At 42.4% G+C, this 20599-nt stretch overlaps 7 protein-coding genes across 7 annotated transcripts; 4 read left to right on the forward strand and 3 right to left on the reverse strand.

Annotated features, from left to right (window-relative positions):
• Positions 1-26: 26 nt before the first annotated feature.
• Positions 27-1583, reverse strand: FA14DRAFT_62081 (uncharacterized protein). The gene has a single exon (XM_025502577.1). It carries the CDS (start codon positions 1550-1552, stop codon positions 224-226), a length of 1329 nt encoding a protein of 442 aa, XP_025353730.1. The 5' UTR covers positions 1553-1583; the 3' UTR covers positions 27-223.
• A 109-nt stretch (positions 1584-1692) lies between these two features.
• On the reverse strand, positions 1693-3932 carry FA14DRAFT_135656 (signal recognition particle protein). The gene has a single exon (XM_025497008.1). It carries the CDS (start codon positions 3687-3689, stop codon positions 1863-1865), a length of 1827 nt encoding a protein of 608 aa, XP_025353731.1. The 5' UTR covers positions 3690-3932; the 3' UTR covers positions 1693-1862.
• A 36-nt stretch (positions 3933-3968) lies between these two features.
• Positions 3969-7776, forward strand: FA14DRAFT_62138 (uncharacterized protein). The gene has a single exon (XM_025502579.1). The coding sequence runs from the start codon at positions 4333-4335 to the stop codon at positions 7678-7680; it is 3348 nt and encodes a 1115-aa protein (XP_025353732.1). The 5' UTR covers positions 3969-4332; the 3' UTR covers positions 7681-7776.
• A 175-nt stretch (positions 7777-7951) lies between these two features.
• FA14DRAFT_161287 (UCH-domain-containing protein) lies at positions 7952-11250 on the forward strand. Its single transcript, XM_025499045.1, has one exon. It carries the CDS (start codon positions 8258-8260, stop codon positions 11174-11176), a length of 2919 nt encoding a protein of 972 aa, XP_025353733.1. The 5' UTR covers positions 7952-8257; the 3' UTR covers positions 11177-11250.
• A 117-nt stretch (positions 11251-11367) lies between these two features.
• FA14DRAFT_190581 (uncharacterized protein) lies at positions 11368-13016 on the forward strand (the record flags this gene model as incomplete). Its single annotated transcript, XM_025501803.1, has 2 exons — positions 11368-12715; positions 12742-13016. Exons 1-2 carry the CDS (start codon positions 11461-11463, stop codon positions 13014-13016), a joined length of 1530 nt encoding a protein of 509 aa, XP_025353734.1. The 5' UTR covers positions 11368-11460.
• Positions 13017-15604: 2588 nt separating this feature from the next.
• Positions 15605-17780, forward strand: FA14DRAFT_180079 (uncharacterized protein; the record flags this gene model as incomplete). Its single annotated transcript, XM_025500982.1, has 2 exons — positions 15605-16821; positions 17081-17780. 2 exons carry the CDS (start codon positions 15605-15607, stop codon positions 17778-17780), a joined length of 1917 nt encoding a protein of 638 aa, XP_025353735.1.
• A 542-nt stretch (positions 17781-18322) lies between these two features.
• On the reverse strand, positions 18323-19981 carry FA14DRAFT_180080 (uncharacterized protein; the record flags this gene model as incomplete). Its single annotated transcript, XM_025500983.1, has 2 exons — positions 18323-19409; positions 19479-19981. 2 exons carry the CDS (start codon positions 19979-19981, stop codon positions 18323-18325), a joined length of 1590 nt encoding a protein of 529 aa, XP_025353736.1.
• Positions 19982-20599: the final 618 nt, after the last annotated feature.

Here is a 20599-nt window from a genome sequence, read left to right on the forward strand (position 1 = left end):
ATGATGATAGTGAGCATACATTGGAAAGTGTGAGTAATAAAAAGGATCCGATACTTTCTCAAAGCGCTTTATCCGAAATACAGTCGTAGTGCACCCACAAGAATAGATTACACTACCCCGCGTTTTACTCATAGACAATCTTCTAAAGTCATACTCCGAATAATGCCGAGAATGATATATAACAATTCATCAACACTCTTTCTATACAAGATATCTTCCCTTCTCAAGCTTTGGAACCTATCTCTACTTCGGAAGTAATCGTGGCTTCCATGAGAACCTTTCCGTCAGGCTGCATAGCCACAACTGTATGTTGATGATCACCTTGATTGTTTTTATCTTCCAGAATACCGATCCAATAAGGTTGTTCAGCATAGACTGGTTTCTTGGCACGATAATCAACGCTCTTCAGTACCCTTCTATCTTGTGTAGGATGAACGTCTTTGAATTCACCATGATTGCTTAAACGCCAACCTGCAATCTCTCTACCCCATTTCCGAATCAGCAAACTTAAATTTAAAGGTCCATGGACCACTATACCTTGATGTCCTTCTACATTTTGTGCCCAAGGTGGAGAAAGGTGAATTGCATGAGCGTTGAAAGTCAATGCTGAATAACGGAAAAGATTCGCCGGTGTTTGAAATAGCAAGGTAGGATTCTGTAGACCTTCTGGAGGCGTTAGAGAGGATAAATCCGGCTTTGAAAGATTGATTGAAGGTGTTTCTGATTGTTTAACTTTTGAAGGATCTAAAGCACGTCTATAAATCCAAGATCTTTTATCGATCAATACAGGTGTTTCAAGATCATCTTTTTGTCCGAATTCCTTCCTTGCCCAAACCAGAATCATCTCTCCTCCATCTCCTAGTTTCTTCAATTCTGCTTCTTCCACGAACGTCTTTTCCCATATTTGATCACCTACTTTCATCCTTTTGGCCGGATCGTTTGCTTCTTTCGTCCATTCCATTCGACCGCCTGCCCACATTCTTCTCGTAAAGATTCCTCCGGGTGGATTGAAAGGTGTATCTGAACCATCTAATCCTAACGAAGTAGACGAAACTCGTGGAGTGAAAAATGCTAAATGTTCAGTCGGAATCACTAGAGATCCCGTCGGGATTCCATTTGCAAGAATGCCATTGGCCAATGCACCTTCTCCCGTTAAGATGTCTTCTTCGTATTCCCTCAACTTTGTTTCATAATCTGATCCTTTCTCTCCATGCGATCCTAAATGTGTTCTCAAGATATTCAAAGGGACCATATTTGCCTGTGTGATTCGTAAGAGATGAATTTGATTGGCATCAATTTGTTGATAGAATGTTGAAGCTGGTTTCAAGCCATCGCTCGTTTTCAAATCAGCGTATCGAGCTTTGAAGCCTTCCAATGCTTCTATTGCCTCTTTTGATGCCCATTCTTTGTAATTCGCTGAACTTTTTCCTTCTTTGCTTCTAATGATAGTTGTTGTGGATATCAATCGATGTGGTAGCCTTGGCAACGAACATGATTGATTTGCCCACCTGTTAGCACTATGTCGTACTGCGATACGAATACCACCGCTCATTTTGATGTCTATTTGGATGTTAAAGAGAACAATGAAACTCTAATTTTCTAATTCCCCACACTCCACTCTTATTTTATAGCTCAACTTTTAGTCGGCACACGCAAATTCCGGTCCCAGGCACACGCTCTCACATCGTTCAACGGATAGTTCCAAAAGCCGCTTTTCCGAACAAAGCCGGGGATGCGTGTCCTCGTCAATCACAATCTGTAACGCAAAATCTTCTCTTGAGATCTAGACAATGAACAACTCGCTATTGCAGATCAAGGCTGCTCATGCGATTCGTATGATTGTATCTTACATAATCTTATTTCTATCTCTGCTGGTTACCGCCTCCGCCTCCTCCCATCATACTGGCCATCATATTTTGTAATCCACCCATTCCACCTGCACCTCCCATCATATTCGCCAATCCTCCTAATCCACCCAAATTTGGCATTCCTCCCCCCATACCTCCCATCATACTGGCCATCTCTGGAGGCATATTACCGGATTGTAGCTGTTGCAATAATTTCTCTCTTCCTCCAGGTTGTCTCAGTTGTGCTTTGATTTCTGGCGGTAACATATTTTGCATTTGTGCAACTTGATCTCTTGACATTCCCGGGGGCAATTGACCGGGAGCTGGCATTCCGCCTCTTCCGCGTCCAGCTCCAGCTCCCCCTTGCATCTTTTTCATCCATCCTGCTTTACCACCCATGGATTTCACCATACGTGATACCATTCGGTATTGCATCAAAAATTCTTCAACTTCTCGTACGCTTGTTCCGCTTCCTTTTGCTACCCGTCGTGCTCTTGCTGTCATACGGACTGGCACTTTGACTTTTGGCTTCTTTCCTTCTTTTTTGGAACCTTCAGCCTCGTGCAAAGCCAACTGCTTTTCTTGTTCTGCTCGAATGGCTTTCGTCTTTACGGGTGCAAAGAATAAACTTCCAACCGAATCAAGCTCCTCTCTTGTCATACTGTCGGTGATGTAGATCATTCTTTTCATCTTATTACCGCTCTCTTCATCATTCCCTCCTCCTGCTCCTGCTAGCATTTGGCCAACGCCGGGTATCATGCCTGCCAATTTAGACAAAGGTCCCATGCTCATTATATTTCCCAATTGTTCACGCCAATCTCGAATGCTGAATGTTCCTCCTTCTTCGATCTTTTTGAGCATTTCTTGTTGTCTTTCTGGATTTGCCATTTCCACTTCTTGTACTTTATCCATCAAGCCAGAAATATCACCCATTCCCAACATACGACTGATAAAAGGTTGCGGTCTAAACACTTCAATATCTGTCATATGTTCACCTAAACCGATAAACAAGATTGGCGTCTTTGTTGCTGCTACTGCTGAGATTGCACCTCCACCTTTTGCATGACCATCAAGTTTGGTAACAAAGATACCACCATATCCAGCAGCTTCTTTGAACGCTCTACTTTGACCTTCAGCTGCTTGACCGATACTTGCATCTAATACCATGATTGTTTGATCAGGTTCAACTGCTTCTCCGATTTCCACCATTTCACGAAATAGCTCTCCTTCTTGTTTATGTCTACCGGATGTATCAACAATTATTACTTCGAACTTTGCTTGTTTGAATGAAGCAACACCTGCGGCAGCAATAGCAACTGGATCAGTTTCTGTATGAGATCCATAGAATGGTAAGTTGACTTTTGCTGCATTTTGTTTCAATTGATCGAAAGCACCGGCACGAAAGGTATCAGCACAAACAAGACCAGTCTTGAATCCTCTTTTGTTATAATAATTTGCCAATTTTGTACAAGATGTAGTTTTACCTGATCCTTGTAGACCGACAAACATGATCACATTTGGCTTTCCTTTCTTTGGTTTGAATGGTTCCACGCCTGGATCGATCAATTGTACAAGATGGTCGAATACAGCCTTTTGAACGATATTTCGTCTTTGTCCTTCTGATAACCTTGATGCTTTTTCGCCATCATTGAGTTGTTCTTTGACGTTTGATCGAACATTATTGCGTAATCCTTGAACCAATCGAACGTTTACATCACTTTCCAATAAGGCAGCACAGACGTTTTTCAATAGAGCATCAACAGCAGCATCATCCACTACGGGTACCCGAGAGAGTTCTGAGAATGCTGCATTGATGCGTTTCCCTAAATCGTTGAGCACCATCTTGGCGATGTGGTAGTGGTTGGTGTGAGATATTAACACTTCCCATTCTTGTAGTGTATGGCTTGTGCCTACCTTTACGCGATCGGCCGAGATGGCATTTGGTCTTAATTCTAGACTCTATTCGGCCTCAAAAGTATCGTCAAGACGCCGCTCTTAATTGGGCGCTGCGCATGTTCAGGTACATTGCCTTTTGACGCACCGCACACACACACACAGCATTATCTACGCGTGTGTGTGTGTGTGCAATCTATAATTGGGTAGTCGGGGTATCAGACGCACTCCCTGTGTATGTACATTATTAAGGGAGAGCCAGAGCAGCAGTTTTACTCCACCTCGAATTCTAACTTCAATCTCCCGACAATTAGAGTCATACGATCTGGTAAAAGATCTATAGATGGCATCAACAACCATCATCATTAACAACTAGAAGCATCTCATACTTACAGCAAGCTACTCTTTCTCATTCGAACAAGATCCAATCATAGAAGTCATTCTATTCGTCCGTCAATCTCAACACAACAAAATCTCAATCTCGCCACATTACGTCAAAGATGATGATAATCTGATGGAAGTTTGACATAATACTATACACTTCGACTCGACTTTGTTACTCTGTCTTCAGCTACTGTGATACGCACGGAAAATGGAGTCTGCAAGTGGATTACAGCGTCCGTCAATCGCTGCCAATCACAGCAATGGCTCGATAGGCTCTTCTACGTATAGCAGTGAAGCTTCACAAAGTATCTCAGAAGCATCCATTCAATTCTCCGGGCCACGATTTGGCGAAGGTACTTCAAACGATTATTTTGCTTCTGCAGCACCTCAACCTTCCAACCCCTTCGAGATGAGTAATCCGTTCGAAGCGTCATCATCATCGTCCCTCGCGCCTCAACCTCCAAAAAGTGAACATCCTTGGTCTAACTTTTTCGGTAATTCGGGTCCATTGACAGGCGCTGCTAACCCCGTGCAAACTCCATTGCATCATCCTTCAGATCGAGGATCGAAAGACCTCTTTGGTGCGTCCAGTAGTAACTTGGTAGTGCCGCCCACGTTCAAACCTATGTCAAGGATTCAATCTGGCGGCAGCGCTTCCTCAACTCGGACTGCTTCTTCGTCCATCTCTGCACAAGATTTGGCAAGGTATGAAGCAATCGAAGTGAACGCATTGGTCGACTTGTTGCTCGATTCAGCAAAGAATGATGGAACGCACTCACCGGCAGACGGCACACTCATTATCGATATACGACCTTCAACGTCGTATGCACTGGCGCGAGTCAAAGGCAGTATCAATGTTTGTGCTCCCAGTACCCTTTTGAAGCGAGCAGGAGTGAGTGTAGAAAGGATAGAGCAAGAAATGTTGACTTCAGAAGAAGATCAAGCTAAATTCAGCGGTTGGCGAAAAGGACCACGTAAATCTGATGCAAAAGACGCAGTTGATTCTCAGGTGAAAGACAACAACGAAATCAGCGCAATTGAACGTATTATTGTCCTGGATACAGATACTCGACATGTTTCAGAGGCAGGCAAGCCGGCTTCCGGAGGAGGTGGCCCATGTTTGACTGGGCTTTTGCGTAAATTCGATCAGGCAGGTTTTGGCGGTCGATTGAATTGGCTTGTGGGCGGATTTAATGCATTCACCATGTTTGTCAACTCAAAAGCCAAAAATGCCCTTGTGCCTAATGCAGCTGAGCAATTGTTAGATCGTAAAAAGCCAGCTCCTTCTACGCCAACAAAGATGTCACAAAATGGATCTCCTACAACGCCGATGGCGGAACTGAACGGTGGTGACTCTATACGTCGGGCATCAGTTCCTAGTTTCAAGTCGCTTGGTCTCAACAGCGGTCTGCAAATGCCATCCACCGGTCCTGCTCCAAACTACAGTCGAGCGCATTCACTCGTACAACCAAAGGGCTTACCGATGGAAGCATTCTCTGCTAGCAGTACTGCAAAGGGTAAATTCAATCATGATCAATCGATGATGCAAGCAAGTGAAGGTGCGAGCACATTGGTTCAAGGAAACGAAGAACCTTCTTTAAGCGCAGCCAATCCATTCTTCGATAACGTTCGACAGAATAAGGAACTCCAAAACGGTATCACTGAGCGTATACCGTTGGACGTTCCTGAGATCAGTGAGGCGGATGCAAGAAGATTGCCAAACTTCCTCAACAAACTGCGCAAGATGGACGAAAAAGAACGTGCTGACACTCTAGCACAATCATTCTTTGAGATCGAGCAGTCAGAACGAGATCGTTTGATGGCAACGATGCAAAGACATGCGGACGAATCAGACTGCAAAGGTAGCCTTCGAAACGGTGCAATTTCTCCTTCAGCAATGAACCTCACGTCGGATTATAGTAGCGTACAAAGTGGCTACAACAGTGCCAAAAAGGATTTCCCTTTCAGCATCTCGGCAGCCTTGGAGAGAGGAAGTGAGAATCGATACAATAACATTTGGACATACGAGCATAGCCGTGTCCAGTGTCCACAACAAGGTGAATATATCAACGGTTCTTTCATTGAACCGGCTCGTGAGTTTGGCTGTAAGAGACGGTACATCGCCACTCAAGCACCTTTGCCCAGTACTTTTGATACATTCTGGGCAGTCTTGTGGCAGCAAAATGTGCGAACGATCATCATGGCAACGCGTGAATTTGAATCGGGAAGAGTGCAAAGTCACAATTATTGGGTACCGAAAGTGTATGGATCTTTACAATTGGAAGTTGTAGAAGAAGTTTCTCTTGACAAAAATGGTGTGATTGTCAAAAGACACGATGATGCAAGCGAGCCAGGCTCTTCGAAGGATAGTGAGCCGAATTATTTCAATTTACCAAGTGCACAATCAGAAAATAACGAAGAGATTGCCACGATTCGAAGAAAGATTCTACTCAAAGATCAGAACGGTGAATGCAGAGAGATCAATCACTTCCAGTATATTGCATGGCCTGATTACTCTGTGCCCAATGATCCTGATAGCTTGCTTGTGTTAATGCGCATGGCAAATACGGTTCAGCAGGAGGCCGATATAGAAGCCAAGGGAAATCAATCTCAAGCTGTTGGTCCGATGGTCGTACATTGTTCTGCAGGTGTGGGCAGAACTGGAACTTATATTTTGATCGATTCCGTTTTGGATATCATTCGTAGAGCTCGTTGGGCTGCTGCAGGACGTAAGATAGCAGATGTTTGGGAACCTGGTTGGATTGACTTGGATGAAAGAGGTCGTGAATCGTTCAAGGCATCTAGTAGGTTCCTGTTTCCCACACAAGATCAGGACAGCAGTCTGAAAAGAAAGAATTTGAAGAGAGAACTCTCGCCAAGCTATATGAATCTTGATTCACGTGAAGCAAGGAGGAGCACTTCACCAATGAATGATAGTGGCGATCCTTCTTCAACGAGCGATCATGGACCGAAAAGTGAAGACAGTGGTCAATCGATCTCTGGACGTGATATCGATAGTCCACCACCAGCACGAAGAAATCGCTCCGAGGGATCGGAAGGCAAAATGGGCGCTGCAAATATCGCTAGCGTTCCATTCAGTAAGCCAGCTCTTTCACCTGATCAGCTACAGCAACCACTTCCGTTTCAGTTCACGCCTACTGAAGGACCTCCAACCCCTTCGACTGCTTTGGGAAAATTATCTTTGGGATCAAGTTCATCTTCGAGTACGAAATCATCAGCATTCCGTGTTAGAAGAAGTTCAAAGCCGAGTAATCTTCAATCATCGTCTCCAAAGAAAAACCCATTCTTTGGTACTCCTCCACCGCCATTACCACCATCAGAAAGTGATAAACCTGTAGAAGAAATATGGGAAGATGTGATGGGAAATGAAGGAGTTGAATTAGTACGAAAAGTTTTGGATACGATTCGAGAACAAAGGATGAGTATGGTTCAAACAAGTAGACAATTCGTTTTTGCCTATAAAACAATCTTCGAAGGTGTTTTGCAAGAAATGAAACGTGAAGAAGCAGCACTAGAAAGAAGGTTGAGCACATAAAAGCCATCATTTCCCCTTTTTCTTTGTATAGCATATGGATTTTTCTCTACCAATTTGTATTTCAACTTTATTCAATTAGACTTTTCTCTAACTGTGTTTGTTCGCGGAAAGGTCCCTTTGTTACAACGCGCTGTGCTGCGTACGCCCACCGCGTAATACGGTAATAATATTATGGGCGTGTGCGTGTTTCTCTTTTTGTAAGTGAGTGATGTCGCATGTAAAAATAAGGGTGCTACTGTTGCTGCTCAGAAGGAAGAACTCTCCACAAGATACAAAACAAATGCACTCTTTTCTCATTTGATAAGATACAATCATCTCATTGAATTACTCGACACGCAGCCATCACCTGATTTACACCCTATAGATTAACATCACAATCGCATTCATTGCTGGCATCATCCCATACACGCTCATTCAGCAGCAACAACGAAAACAACAATAGACGTGGTCGTGCTTTTGGCGACTGCTGGCTCGATAGATCACCAACAACCTCTCCAGCAAATCACCAAGTGTATGCGAAGAAACAACTGAATAGAATTAGAGGAAAAGTGGTCTGAACAGTCTATGTCCAACAAAGATGAACGGCAAACCAGAAGTTGACAATTTGGACACGATGACTTTGGGAGAGGAAGGAAATGCAAATGAACAGCAACAAGTCATTGACAACCCCATGGATACAGACGCAACCACAGAAGAAGCACTCCCTTCTCCTCTCCCACCGCCTCCAGCACCAGCACCTCCACCGCTTCCTACACAAAATGAAGATCCACCGAGCTCTTTGCATGGCCTGTTCTCTCAGGATGGAGGAGATTTCCTTACAAACCGATTCCGGGCCGCCGGAAAAGGTACAAGTGTGACAGAATCAACGACATCCGTCACAGAACCATCTTCACAGCCTATCGGAAGGGTTACACGCTCTCAAACAGCGGCTGATAGAGGAAGCGAAAAGAATGCAGGATTGACGGGATTGTATAACCTTGGAAATACGTGTTTCATGAATTCAGCTTTGCAGTGTATGTCCAATACGAAAGAGCTGAAGGATTATTTCGTCAGTGGAGTGTACAAGAATGAGGTCAATACTGATAATCCATTAGGTATGGGAGGAGCAATGGCAAAAGTGTTTGGAGAATTATTGGGAAAGTTATGGGGCAGTGGTGGTGGAGCTGTTCATCCCAGAGAATTCAAGACTGTCCTTTCTCGTTATTCGTCACAGTTTGCCGGATATGCTCAACAGGATACACAAGAGCTGCTAGCCTTCTTGTTGGACGGATTGCATGAAGACCTGAATAGGATCGTAAAGAAGCCCTACGTTGAAGCGCCAGACTGGGAAGGAGGAGGTCTGAAAGAGATGATTGCATTCGCGCATAAGCAGTGGGAAATATACAAGATGCGAAATGATTCAGTCATTGTTGATCTCTTTCAGGGTCAATACAGAAGTACTCTCGTCTGTCCTACTTGCAAGAAAGTATCAATCAAATTCGACCCGTTCATGTATCTCACTTTACCCATACCCAATCGCAAGTCAATCATTCGCAAAGTTGTCTTTATTGGACCCAATCGACCGCCAACGGAAGCAGAAGTACGATTGACCGGGGAAATGTCTATCGGAGCAATGAAGAAGAAATTGGCAGGTTGGTTTGGCGTTTCGGACAGCAAGCTTTTGATCGCATGTGATGTGTTTCATAAATCCTTCTATCGGGTTTATCATGATTTTGATCCAGCAAATGAGATTGCAACAAACGATGTGACGTACGTATACCAGCTACCGAAGCCGATTGAACCAATAATACCAGCATCAAAATCTCGCTTGACGTTTAACCCATACTCTGGAACAAATATCGAAGCACTAGAAGAAGCCAATTCGCCGCCTGAGCAAGCAGAGGATCAAGCCATCATCCCACTCTTTTCTGTCGTCGTACCGAATCGAAATGAGAGTTCTTACTCTTACCTCAGCAACAGGAAAGAGTCTTTTGGTCAGCCTTTCTTTATTTCTGTGCCGAAGGACAAGCTGAATGACGTAAAGGGTATCGAAGAAGTTGTCATGCAAGCATATTCATCGCTTGCCACAAATCCATCTTCTTTGAAAGAGTATTTAGAATCTCTCGATAATGAAGATGAAGTGGCAAAAGGCGAATCGAATCAAGAAGGAGACGATGTCGCACAAGATTGGGACATGGTTGAAGAAACAAAGGTTACCGTTTTAGACGGCGAAGAGGATCTGGCGGAGGATACTGTTGCAGAAATCAGTGATGCTGGTGAAACTGTTCGTATCGTTCCAGATACGAGGCCAAATGGAGGTTCTTCCTCTACTCCACAAGAAGTACCCAAAGCTGAGAGTAAAAAGGCATTCTCGCTACACTTTCTTGTACATCGGGAAGATCAAACGCCCACAACACTCAAGCCAGATGATTACGAGAAACATGGCGAGGAGCTGAACAAGAGAGCAGAAAGGTTGGGCCTGAACGATGCAGAAAGGCAAGGTTCTTCAGCCAAAGCTCGAGAACAATGGCCTTTGATCTATTCGGGCGGAGCACTTGTTTGTGTTTGGAAAGAAGAAGCAAAGGAAGAATTCTTTAAAGATAATGAAGATTCATGGTCAATACCGACAGAAAAGTTTATCGATCCTGAATTGGAATCTGAACGAAGTTCAACGACAAAGAAGTTCAAAAAGATGATCACGATTGAAGATTGTTTGAACGAATTCACGAAAGAAGAACAATTGGGTGAATCTGATCCATGGTATTGTCCGAATTGCAAAGAGTTCAAACAAGCTACGAAGAAGTTTGATTTATGGAAAGTGCCGGATATCTTGGTCGTACATCTCAAACGTTTCAGTGGCGGTAGAATCTCAAGAGATAAGATTGATAGCTTGATCGATTTCCCAATCGATGGCTTGGACCTTACCGATCGCGTAGAAGGAGCGAAATCAGTACAACAAATACATGAAGAAGAAGGCGAAGAAGGTGACAAGCTAATGGAAAGTATTGGATCTTTGGATGCAAATGATGATGCTGTTGAAAGTGATGCGCCTTTGTACGATTTGTATGCGGTTGATAATCACTTTGGAGGCTTGGGAGGCGGACATTATACAGCCTATGCAAAGCATCCCGAAACCGAACAATGGCACTACTTTGACGATAGTAGTGTAAGGCCTGTACAAGATCCCAATGACACGAAAAGCCCGGCGGCTTATTTGTTGTTCTACAGGAGACGAACTACTAGACCGATCGGTGGTAAGAGTAGAGAAATGGTACGACAGCTTGTGAAAGAAGAAGGAGAAAAGAAAGAGCAAGCGCAAGCGGAAGAAGGCGCAAAAGGAGATGATGAGATGACAAAGCTAGAAGAAAGTCCTACAGGTACAATCAGTCCACCTTGGGATAGAACACCTTCTTCGGGAGGAAGAAATGATGGAAATCTGGGGGACGTTGATGATACCGCCAATTCCGATCATGGTTCAATGCAACTTAGCAATGATGATCATGTAATTTCCATTTAGACACGATCAAGCGCGTATATCATCTGTAATTTCAACTTTGTATTTGAGCAATGCAATAAGAGATAATAGTGCACTTTCATGTCCGTCCTTACTGATGATCGTTACCATACAAGGCGTTGTTTTCTATATGCGTGGGGGACATGCTCGGTTGTAAGGGCTTAAGCCGATCTAACGCCAGGGCCGCGTTGTCCGTGGAGGTAAAATTAGAGTCATACAGCGTGGGGGGTTATTTAAGAAGGAAAGCATTCTTCTCAATTATACCTTCATCCTCTCATAGAACAAGGATGGAAGCATATCACAGCGGGTACGAAAGATCATCAAGCAGTAATCTAGAATGGAGCAGAGAACTAGGAGATACGGAATATCCCATGGTAATGGCAATCGGAGGGGATGAAGCAAGTAAGCCAGGAAAGAGAAGGGAAAATCTTCTGATCCATGCAATAGCCCAATTCACAACAGCAACTATTTCAGTAGAAGTGCTGTCAACTCAGTTCAAATCTGCTTGGACTGCTCTCAGGTTGTTGCATTCTCCCGATATTGCTACCGAATTCGAAGGCAAGAATAAGATTTATAGATCGCCTGCAAATACAACAGAGTTGCAAACATGGCTAGATCGTACGTTTGAAGTGATCGATATAGGCGATGAGCAAGGGTCAGAGAGCGTTAGACAGGCTACGGCGAGGAAGATCAAAGAGCGTCAAGAACAGATCGAGCTGCTGCCTACATGCACAGTCATCTTACACCAAAAAGGATCACAAGTTGTAGAAGGAGCTGTGATTCTATTTATTAGTCATTGGAGGATTGAAGCAGGTGGAGCATTGGCTTTGATTGATCGTTTGGTCGATATGACTGTCCAACTCGTTCGAGATGGTGAAGATTGCGTTTATGCCAAAGCTTTGAAGAAGTTCACTTATGATGGAAGTGAGGTCGATAAACTTACGCCAACTGTAGAGGATGCATTGATGCCCAAAGACACTCAATCCTCTTCTGCATCAAAGGAAAGGGTGGCAAGAAGGCTAAAGGAAATGAGTGACAAGATGTCAAACAATTTGCATGTTGCCATAACAAGTGACGGAGCCAATGCTGATAAGTCGCCATATAAGATCAACGAACGGGTCTATTCAGCTTCGTTTACATCCACATTGGCCAAAAAATGCAAAAACGCCAATGTTTCTGTGACTTCAGCTATCCATGCTGCCTATCTTTGTGCCTTGTACACAGAAGCGACAGACAAACAAGAGAAGGTTACTTATGCTTCAATCATGCCAGCTCAAGTGCGTACTCGGATAAACGATGGTAAATCTCTATTGCGTCAACAAGGATGTTGGAATGCTGCTCTGATGCTCTTTTTGGCGCTTGATCTTGTTCCGATACAAGATGGTGTTTTGGACTTGATTTCGGTTGCAAGAGCACTCAAGCAACAATATCAAATAGCAACTGGAAGAGACTGGTTATACGAAGATGCACGTCAAACATCTGTCCAACTGATCGAATTCTTTACCCAAACGATTGGAAATGCGCCTACGAATAAGACAGCGAGTGCTTCTCCATACTTTCGAGTTTAGGAGTATTGGATAAAGAAGTGATTAATAAACAACATGGAGATGAAAAGGCGAACCTTCAGATAAACAAAATTTCTGCTTGGGCCGATTCAATCGCTTCTGGAATGGTCATGCGTGTTTGGACATTTGACGGTCGATTAAATATTCAATTATCAAGTAATCAAGCATGGCATAGCGAAGAACAAATCGAGAGACTTCTGGATCGCACCGAAGAGGAGCTAAAGAAAGCTTTTGATTTCGTTGTCCGTGCGGAAGAACAGATTATAGATGCATATTAATACTTCTGTAAAGAAGACATGAGGTGAAGTCTTTTGAGCTTAGCTGCGAGATGTATGTACAGTCCTAGCGTAGACTTGGAATGCATGTCATGAACTCATTGTACCTTAATTTGTACCTGTTACGATCTCATATTTAATATACACGTACGAATGATGCAGCTTGATTGCATGTACGTACAAAGGGTGCTTTAAAGCACTGATGTCAGGTCTCGTGTGACCTGATAGGTGCATCTTTAATCGTTATGATGCTTGAAACGCTTCCATGTTGGGGATTGAATTTGAAAGCCAAACGCTAGACAATGACATCTGTCGGTCAAACTAAAACTGAGAAATGCATGTAGTCTTTTCATATCTGTAAATATTGTTCCTGCTCTAGACCCGTAGATGTGGTACATGTAATACCAATATATCATTCAAGATGATGCCGAGAGCTACTCTGCAAAAATGACGAGATCACATGAATTTCATTGTTATACGTATGCAACATGTAACGTACGGCACACTAAGATATAATATACATTACTTGCATCTGATTATAATCACGCATTGTTATGGAAGTCGGGCATTTCGGTGAATTAGGAAATCTCACTAGACGATGTGATCACCGTGGGCTATCGATTATCAGCCTAGTAATCAGACTTTCTTCTTCCCTGGCAGTAGAGAGGGAGGGTGACCAATGCCAGCTTACGAGATGACCTTTCTAAAAGGAACCAATTGACTGTTCTAGTGCCATTAGCTTAGTCTCATCTTGTATGCAATTACAATAATGGAACGCGCGACTTTGTTTGTATTTTAAATGCATAATGCAGGTAACAATAGATTAGACTATTTACTCTTAAAGGCACTTCACCACTCAATCTCTTTTTTGTCTCACAATCTTGCAGGGAGAAATTTATATGAAACTTTAATAAAACTATAAGCCTATTTGACCAACTTGCTCTCCTCTTTTACAATCTTCTTCCGTTTCACAGCCTCATCAATAAAGAAAAAACCAAACCATGTGAACATAGACGCCGGCAAGTGAATTACCGGAGACTGATTCAGTGCTCTACTTAAACAGCATGGGAATTCTTGTTTGACTTTTGACGTGAAGGGCGTCGTATTTGCTAAGTTAAAGGGTTGAATTCCTTGAACCACATATTTCCGATACTTTAGCCTGACAGTGTTCATGTGCATGTCCCTTGTTTCTTTTCTGGAAATACTCAATCTACTTAGCTTCAAAATTTAAGTGTATTTTTTTCATTCTAATGAAACGCCAATTTATCCGACTTTTCTCCGTTTATTTGTCTTGAAAAAATAAAAAGTATAAAAATAAAAATAAAAAAGCAATAAATTGAAATCGGGCCATTTTAAATTATAAAGGCATTTTATCCCTTACATGCAACACATGTTTCACATTTTTTTTCCTTTTAAACCTTCTCATCATTCGATTGGTGGTAATTTTGACCCAGTAGGCAATTTCGCGGGGCCGAAACGGTACCGCTGTTAGAGCATCCATTGTCATGGTCAGGGTCAAAATGCCTGTTTTAGAACCAAAGAAGAAGTTTTGAATAACTTTTTTAGCCGTTTTTTCTCAAGGAAAAAGAAAGACTTTCCCTTTCTTTGCCTTTCTACACCCAAGCCCATGTGGGAATAAAAGTAAAACTTTAAAACTTTTTCGTGAGCAAGTTTAAAACCTCGGTCAAAGTCCAAGGGGTGAGAGAGACAATCTTAGAAACAAACAAGAGAAGATGGAAGGATTGTAGGGATAGAAGTTTGGTTCCTATGCACAATCCTGTTCTCTCGCTTGCGAATGTCTTCTATTTAGCTTCCGAAAGTGAACAGGGGGATCTGCAAGCGTTTGTGTCAATGCAATGTGTATACTTTAATTACCGGGCTGTTGAGTACATGAGGGGTACCTATACGAAAGACAACAAAAGAGGGGGGGTGCGAAAACGGCCGAGAGTCTCTATATTGGTAAATGCATTGCCAATATGCGAGACATACATATTCTTTCTCATTTATCTACACCTTCATACACCCGGTCGATTTCCGGTTATGAAAAAGTAAGGTAAAACATATGTTCTTGCCCACGAGAACTGTTTCCCTTTGTCTTTTGTCTCTTGCTTGATAATGCACATTGAGCATATTTATCCCTGCTAGATCGGCCTCTTTCCCTGCGCCAATTGTCTCAGACAAGTAATCCGACGATCAAATTTGCATCTTTGCAGTCTTGGAACCAGAAAGTTTACCGTTATTCAAGATCCAAGAAGCCGGCACATCTTTTTTTGTTCAATGTCAATATTGCACATAGCAATCCTTCCTCCTTTCACCTTCGTGTAATAATACCGCTTCAATTCTCGATCGATTTTGATTGTCGACTCAAAGCTGCTCACATTTGTCGAACCAGCCTTCTTTCACCTTTGCGATAGCAAGCTCTTTTTCTTCTTCTTCGATCTTCCGACATTTCCATTTCATCCTGTCATGTCCTACCATGATTAAAAACTGCAGCAAAGATGTTCTGGTAATTCACCATTAGGATCACAATCGGATTTGAACACAACAATTGCAACAGGGTGATTTCTTCGCCTGCATCATTTTGTTGCACGATGCTTTCACTCCAATCTAGCGGCCCTTCACAGCATTATCGGCGAATCCCACAAAGATCGAAAGATTCATCGAGAATGGAGTCCTGTTCCGACGATAAACCATACCGACAATCAAGTGAAGACCGTACACTGAAGATGCAATTCGATAATGATTACGATCTTAGCGAATTAAATCATCAAAGTATCGGCAACAGGTATGCTTTTCCACCTATTGAACACAGCATAAAGCCTGACAATATACGAAAACGGGTCGAATCATGGATGGGAACCCATGCAGATCTTCATGGTGGTAAAGATGACCGGCCACCGGCGAACGACAATACACGCTTTTCGCTGCAGAAGAGAAGGAGGATGATGGATGCAGAAAGCGAAAGAGGAAGCCTTTCTCGAAATTTAGAAGATGAACCTTTTTATCCTCATCTTAGCAGCAGCAGTCCAATCGAACCAACAGAAACCGTGCGCAAAAATCAACTCTATCGATCCAACTTCAATTTCGGAGAAACGACAATTGACAGTATTCCGATAAAGGCGCCAACGGAATTGAGAAAAGGGCGCATAAATTCTAGCAATTGTGAAGAACGGAAGCCGTTCACACCTGTTCAACGCCCAAAAACATGCTTATCAACTTCATCGTCCGCCGTAACTACTTTTTCGGAAAGTGAAAGTAATAATAGTAATCAAAACAGTCTTGATTCAGTTCAATCATTTTCATTTTTTTCGCCCACAAAATCTTCAGCAGCAGCAAGTTCAATCAGTACAGGAGGAGAAGAACTTTATCGACAACCTTTAAAATGCAACCTCTTTGGCAAATTTGGTTCTAAAAGAGCCGATCATGCTCTTTACGCTGATCAGGTTGACAAAGACAGGGATAATCGATTGAAGCAAGATCCACAACAGTCGAATTTTTCGATATCGTCATTACTCTGCTCGTCTGCACCTTCCGACCATAATAAGCACAGCCGTGCTCCAATCCAAACAAATCTTCATTCTGCCGAAGGAACGGGAGAAAGTGAAGCAAACACTTCAGGAAGCGCAATGGCTGAACATGGTCATGAAAGTGAGATTGGTGAAAGACGATCAGATGAACAACAAAGAGAAGGTGATGGATCTGGCCGAGAAAGAAGAAGTGGTAGCGGACATGGCGGAGGCGGTGGAGATGACCGACAAAGCAGTGCAAGTACTGGTCTTGGAAAAGCCGGAGAAGATACTGACGGAAGGTGAGTAATTGGTAAATAAGATTTTGAGAGAAATGGTGGTGTACCATCAAATTGGAATTCCAATCAAGATTGATCTTATATATTGTATGCACTCTGTATGCTGCATATGCAAGACGCATATATTGATTCAAGCAGCAGCAGCAGCAGCAGCAGCAGCAGCGGCATATTCTCATGCACACACACGCTATTATTCCTTTTTCCCACCTCTATACGCGCCAAAGAAGACTAACTGACTGACTTCCCGCATTCCTTCCCTTAGACGTTATCATTTACGCATCGTTCAACAACCCGAAAAAGGATGTGCATTTGGATCAGACGTACTTTCACGTTTAGCAATCGCACCACCTTTAATCGTTCAAATTCGAGTGACTGATTTACAAAATAATGAAGTTGAAATCGATGATGAAATTCCATTGTTGACTTGTCAAGTAAATTTACTCACGGAAGATGGACAAAATGCGGATATGATCACTTCATTGACTAATGTTCAACATCCAGTAACAATGTTATACGGTACTTTAACAGCCTCAGCTGTTCAACTTCCCGATGTCAGGCAAAGGCTACGTACGTTTTTCATCTTTCCTGAAATTTCAATTCGATCAAAAGGAAGATTTCGATTGAATATCAATTTGTTCAAATTGCCTTTATTCGGACAAAATGTTAGACAGGCTTTGGATGTTGTACAAGAAAGTGCTCCTGCTTCCAGTACAGAACTTTCAAGAGACACCTCAAGGTCCAATGCATCACCAACGCCAGCAACAGAATCTCAAACACGACCTTCTTCACCTAGACGGATCGTACCAGGAACTTCACATACATTGGTTTCGATCATAAGTGAGCCAATCGATGTCGTACCTCCGTCTGAATATCAAGCTCCACATATCACCGATTTAACAAGACATTTTGCTGCGAATGGCGTAGGACTATTGATGCCTTACACGCAAGCAGCAGAGAATTAATCGATCCCGACAACCTATTCCAACGATACCCACTCTTGTGCAACAGTCGGTCGCGCGCAACCAGACTTTGCACATAAATCTATTTTCCCCTCAGCTGACTATTCGCTGAAGATAGTGTATCCCTAGTCCTGTACTCTAAATCCCATCGAAAAAGGTTATACACGGAATGGCTATTACCTCATCCGTCAAACCATCCCCTTTCTCCTCCTTTTCTGTACACATTAAACGTTTTATCAACGTTGTATCATGTTCATAGAATTTTTTCACATCATCTTTTAGGAGAGGAATTCTCACATACACCCATGTACTATGACCTGTACAATATAATCGCCATTTACACTAATCTTTTATCAAAAAATAATATATTGAACAGTGTTTTTGCTTGCAATGATTAACGGTATCTTTACATATTATATTTGTACATTTCCAAATAGGGAAAAAGAAGTCGATATGTCGAGCTTGTATTTAGTATATATTGTCCAATTAATAAGATCCTTGATCACTGATTAAACGAAACTACTTTTGAGGGGGGGTTAAATAAACTATTGTTGCGATTTGATGTTGGATTGTGGTGTACTACTCGAACGTGCTGGTGTAAGGCTTGCAGAAGAAGGTGAACCGTCCGTACTACTTGTTGTTTTGTGTTCTTGTTGAATTTGATTAGCTCTCATTTGTGATGGTTGTTGTACACGACTTTTCCAACGTGAATCATTTCTGATCGGAATGTGAACGCCTTGACCTGCTAATGATTTGGCCAAAGGTGTTGATTCAGTCATTCCAGCGAAATCTCGCGTATGATGAATTGGGAATGGATCTGAAATCGTCCTTGCAACAATTTGGCCTGTTGATTTTGTTGTGGAAGTAGGAGATGGTAATCCCAATTTTATTAAAGAAAATTGTAATCGATATGTACCGCGTAAACGAATACTCAGATCCGTAAAGATGAAGAAGCATGCTTTTTGATCTTCTTGTCTTTCTTCGGAAACGTCTGCGCTTTCTTTGATGCTGGCTGTTGATGAGTGTACTGGCATTGAGCTTCTCCTTTTCGGATTGAGTGAATCTGGATCCCTCTCGACTTTCTGACGTTTTTGAGGATCTGATCCAACTCTTTCCTTCATGTCCAAATGATTTTCAATATCTTTCACTATATGAGGAGAAGCGGTCAATTTACCTTCCAATAGACGTAAAGCTGAGAAGTGTGTTTCATGTGGTTTGGGTAAAAGTTGAGAATCCAAATCCGACTTTGTTGGTGCAGACTGATCGATATTCGTTGCCATCGTTGAGTCAATAAAAGAAGCGAAGCCAGGTAAACCAACTCGAGTGGAAGTTGCACCGGATGCAGATATAGGTGAAAGGTTTTGTCGCACTTCCACCGGACTATTACTTGCACTTCCACTTTCATTACGATCAGATGACTTTCCACCGCTACCAACCTCGATATGTTCTGCGATCAGATTGACTTGCATGATCAATAATGGACTTGACTGTCCAATAAGATCACGCTTTCCGTTTCGATCACGAATATCCAGTTGGATGATCGGCAATGGATCCAGTATTCTTCTTTCTTTGCTGCCAAGAGTACACATTTGGCCGTGCATAGGAGATTGTCGTATGATGAGATTGTATGTTCTAAATGTAAGCAATGAAAGAGGATAATGTCAGCTTGAAATTCGATTGGATGGATGCATCTGCACTTACCTTGGCTCTACTTTGTTATCCATCAAGATAAATGGATCAAATAGAGGTGCTGGTGCTTCTTGTGCGGTTGAGACTGTGACTTCGGTATTTGTGATAACCGTTTGGTGGTTTCTGTTCTGAGGGTATTGGTCTGAATGACCTCTCTGAGATCTGACCACATTATCTGGGTCTGTAAAACCTGCTTGCCTGTATGTATAGAGCGAAGAACTCCTGTGGGATGGATACAGGTAGTAATCAGAGGATTCAGAAGAATGGGTGGAGAGTAAAGAAGTTCTTTTATTTGCATAGGCATATCTTGCATAGTCGATCGGATTGGAATCTTGAAGATGACTTCTTGGTAAGCTGGTAGATGGTATTGGAGCTTCAAAAGACCACTCAGATTTACTTAAATTTCGACTTTTGATATCCTCGATAGCAGAGGGAGTGTTTTCGTGAATGCTGCCATTGCTATTGCTACTATTAGAACTTGAAGTACTCTTTCTTTGCTTGTTGATAGAGTTCATACTTTTACTTGAGCAAATTGTGTCATACCCGAGATATTTGAAATCGAATTGAAATTTGCCTGCAAAAAGCTTTCACTTGATTTTCTTTGAGATTTGTTTGCTTTCTTTAAACCATCTAGCTGTTTGTTGATTGCGATAGAAGATGATACAAGTTTGTTTGATTATTCGCTGAGACAATACAGCCAGGCGAACTTTGCAATTTGTAGTGATAGAATACAAGTTGATAATGAAGTTGCCGGTAATTGAGGATTCTGTCCGGTTCTTGAAATGGTAGTTATATACAACAAAAGATCCTGAAGGACCTGAAATAAGAATTGAAACGTAAAGATGGTCCTGAACTGTGAGATTGATGGATGTAGAGAAAGCTTTTATAACAAGCAAAAAGGATGCGGACAAGATAATGGATTGTGAAAGAGTTTTGTGGAATTATTATCGAATTTCTTAGGCTCAAGATTGTATTGTATTATACGGATAAACCTAAAAAGCAATGCAGACAAAGGCGGGGAAATAGTTTGAAAAACTAGGAGTAAAAACCGACTAAAGAAGTCTGCAAGAACAATCGTCGGTCACATTCAATCAATCTCGGGCAGCAAAAAGGTCCGGTGATAAATTGAATTG

Source organism: Meira miltonrushii, assembly GCF_003144205.1.
Source record: "Meira miltonrushii strain MCA 3882 unplaced genomic scaffold FA14scaffold_3, whole genome shotgun sequence".
Lineage (NCBI taxonomy): Eukaryota > Fungi > Basidiomycota > Exobasidiomycetes > Exobasidiales > Brachybasidiaceae > Meira > Meira miltonrushii.

Coding starts and splice junctions, on each gene's coding strand:
- FA14DRAFT_62138 (XM_025502579.1), top strand. CDS start 4,333: ATGGAGTCTGCAAGTGGATTACAGCGTCCGTCAATCGCTGCCAATCAC.
- FA14DRAFT_135656 (XM_025497008.1), bottom strand. CDS start 3,689: ATGGTGCTCAACGATTTAGGGAAACGCATCAATGCAGCATTCTCAGAA.
- FA14DRAFT_161287 (XM_025499045.1), top strand. CDS start 8,258: ATGAACGGCAAACCAGAAGTTGACAATTTGGACACGATGACTTTGGGA.
- FA14DRAFT_62081 (XM_025502577.1), bottom strand. CDS start 1,552: ATGAGCGGTGGTATTCGTATCGCAGTACGACATAGTGCTAACAGGTGG.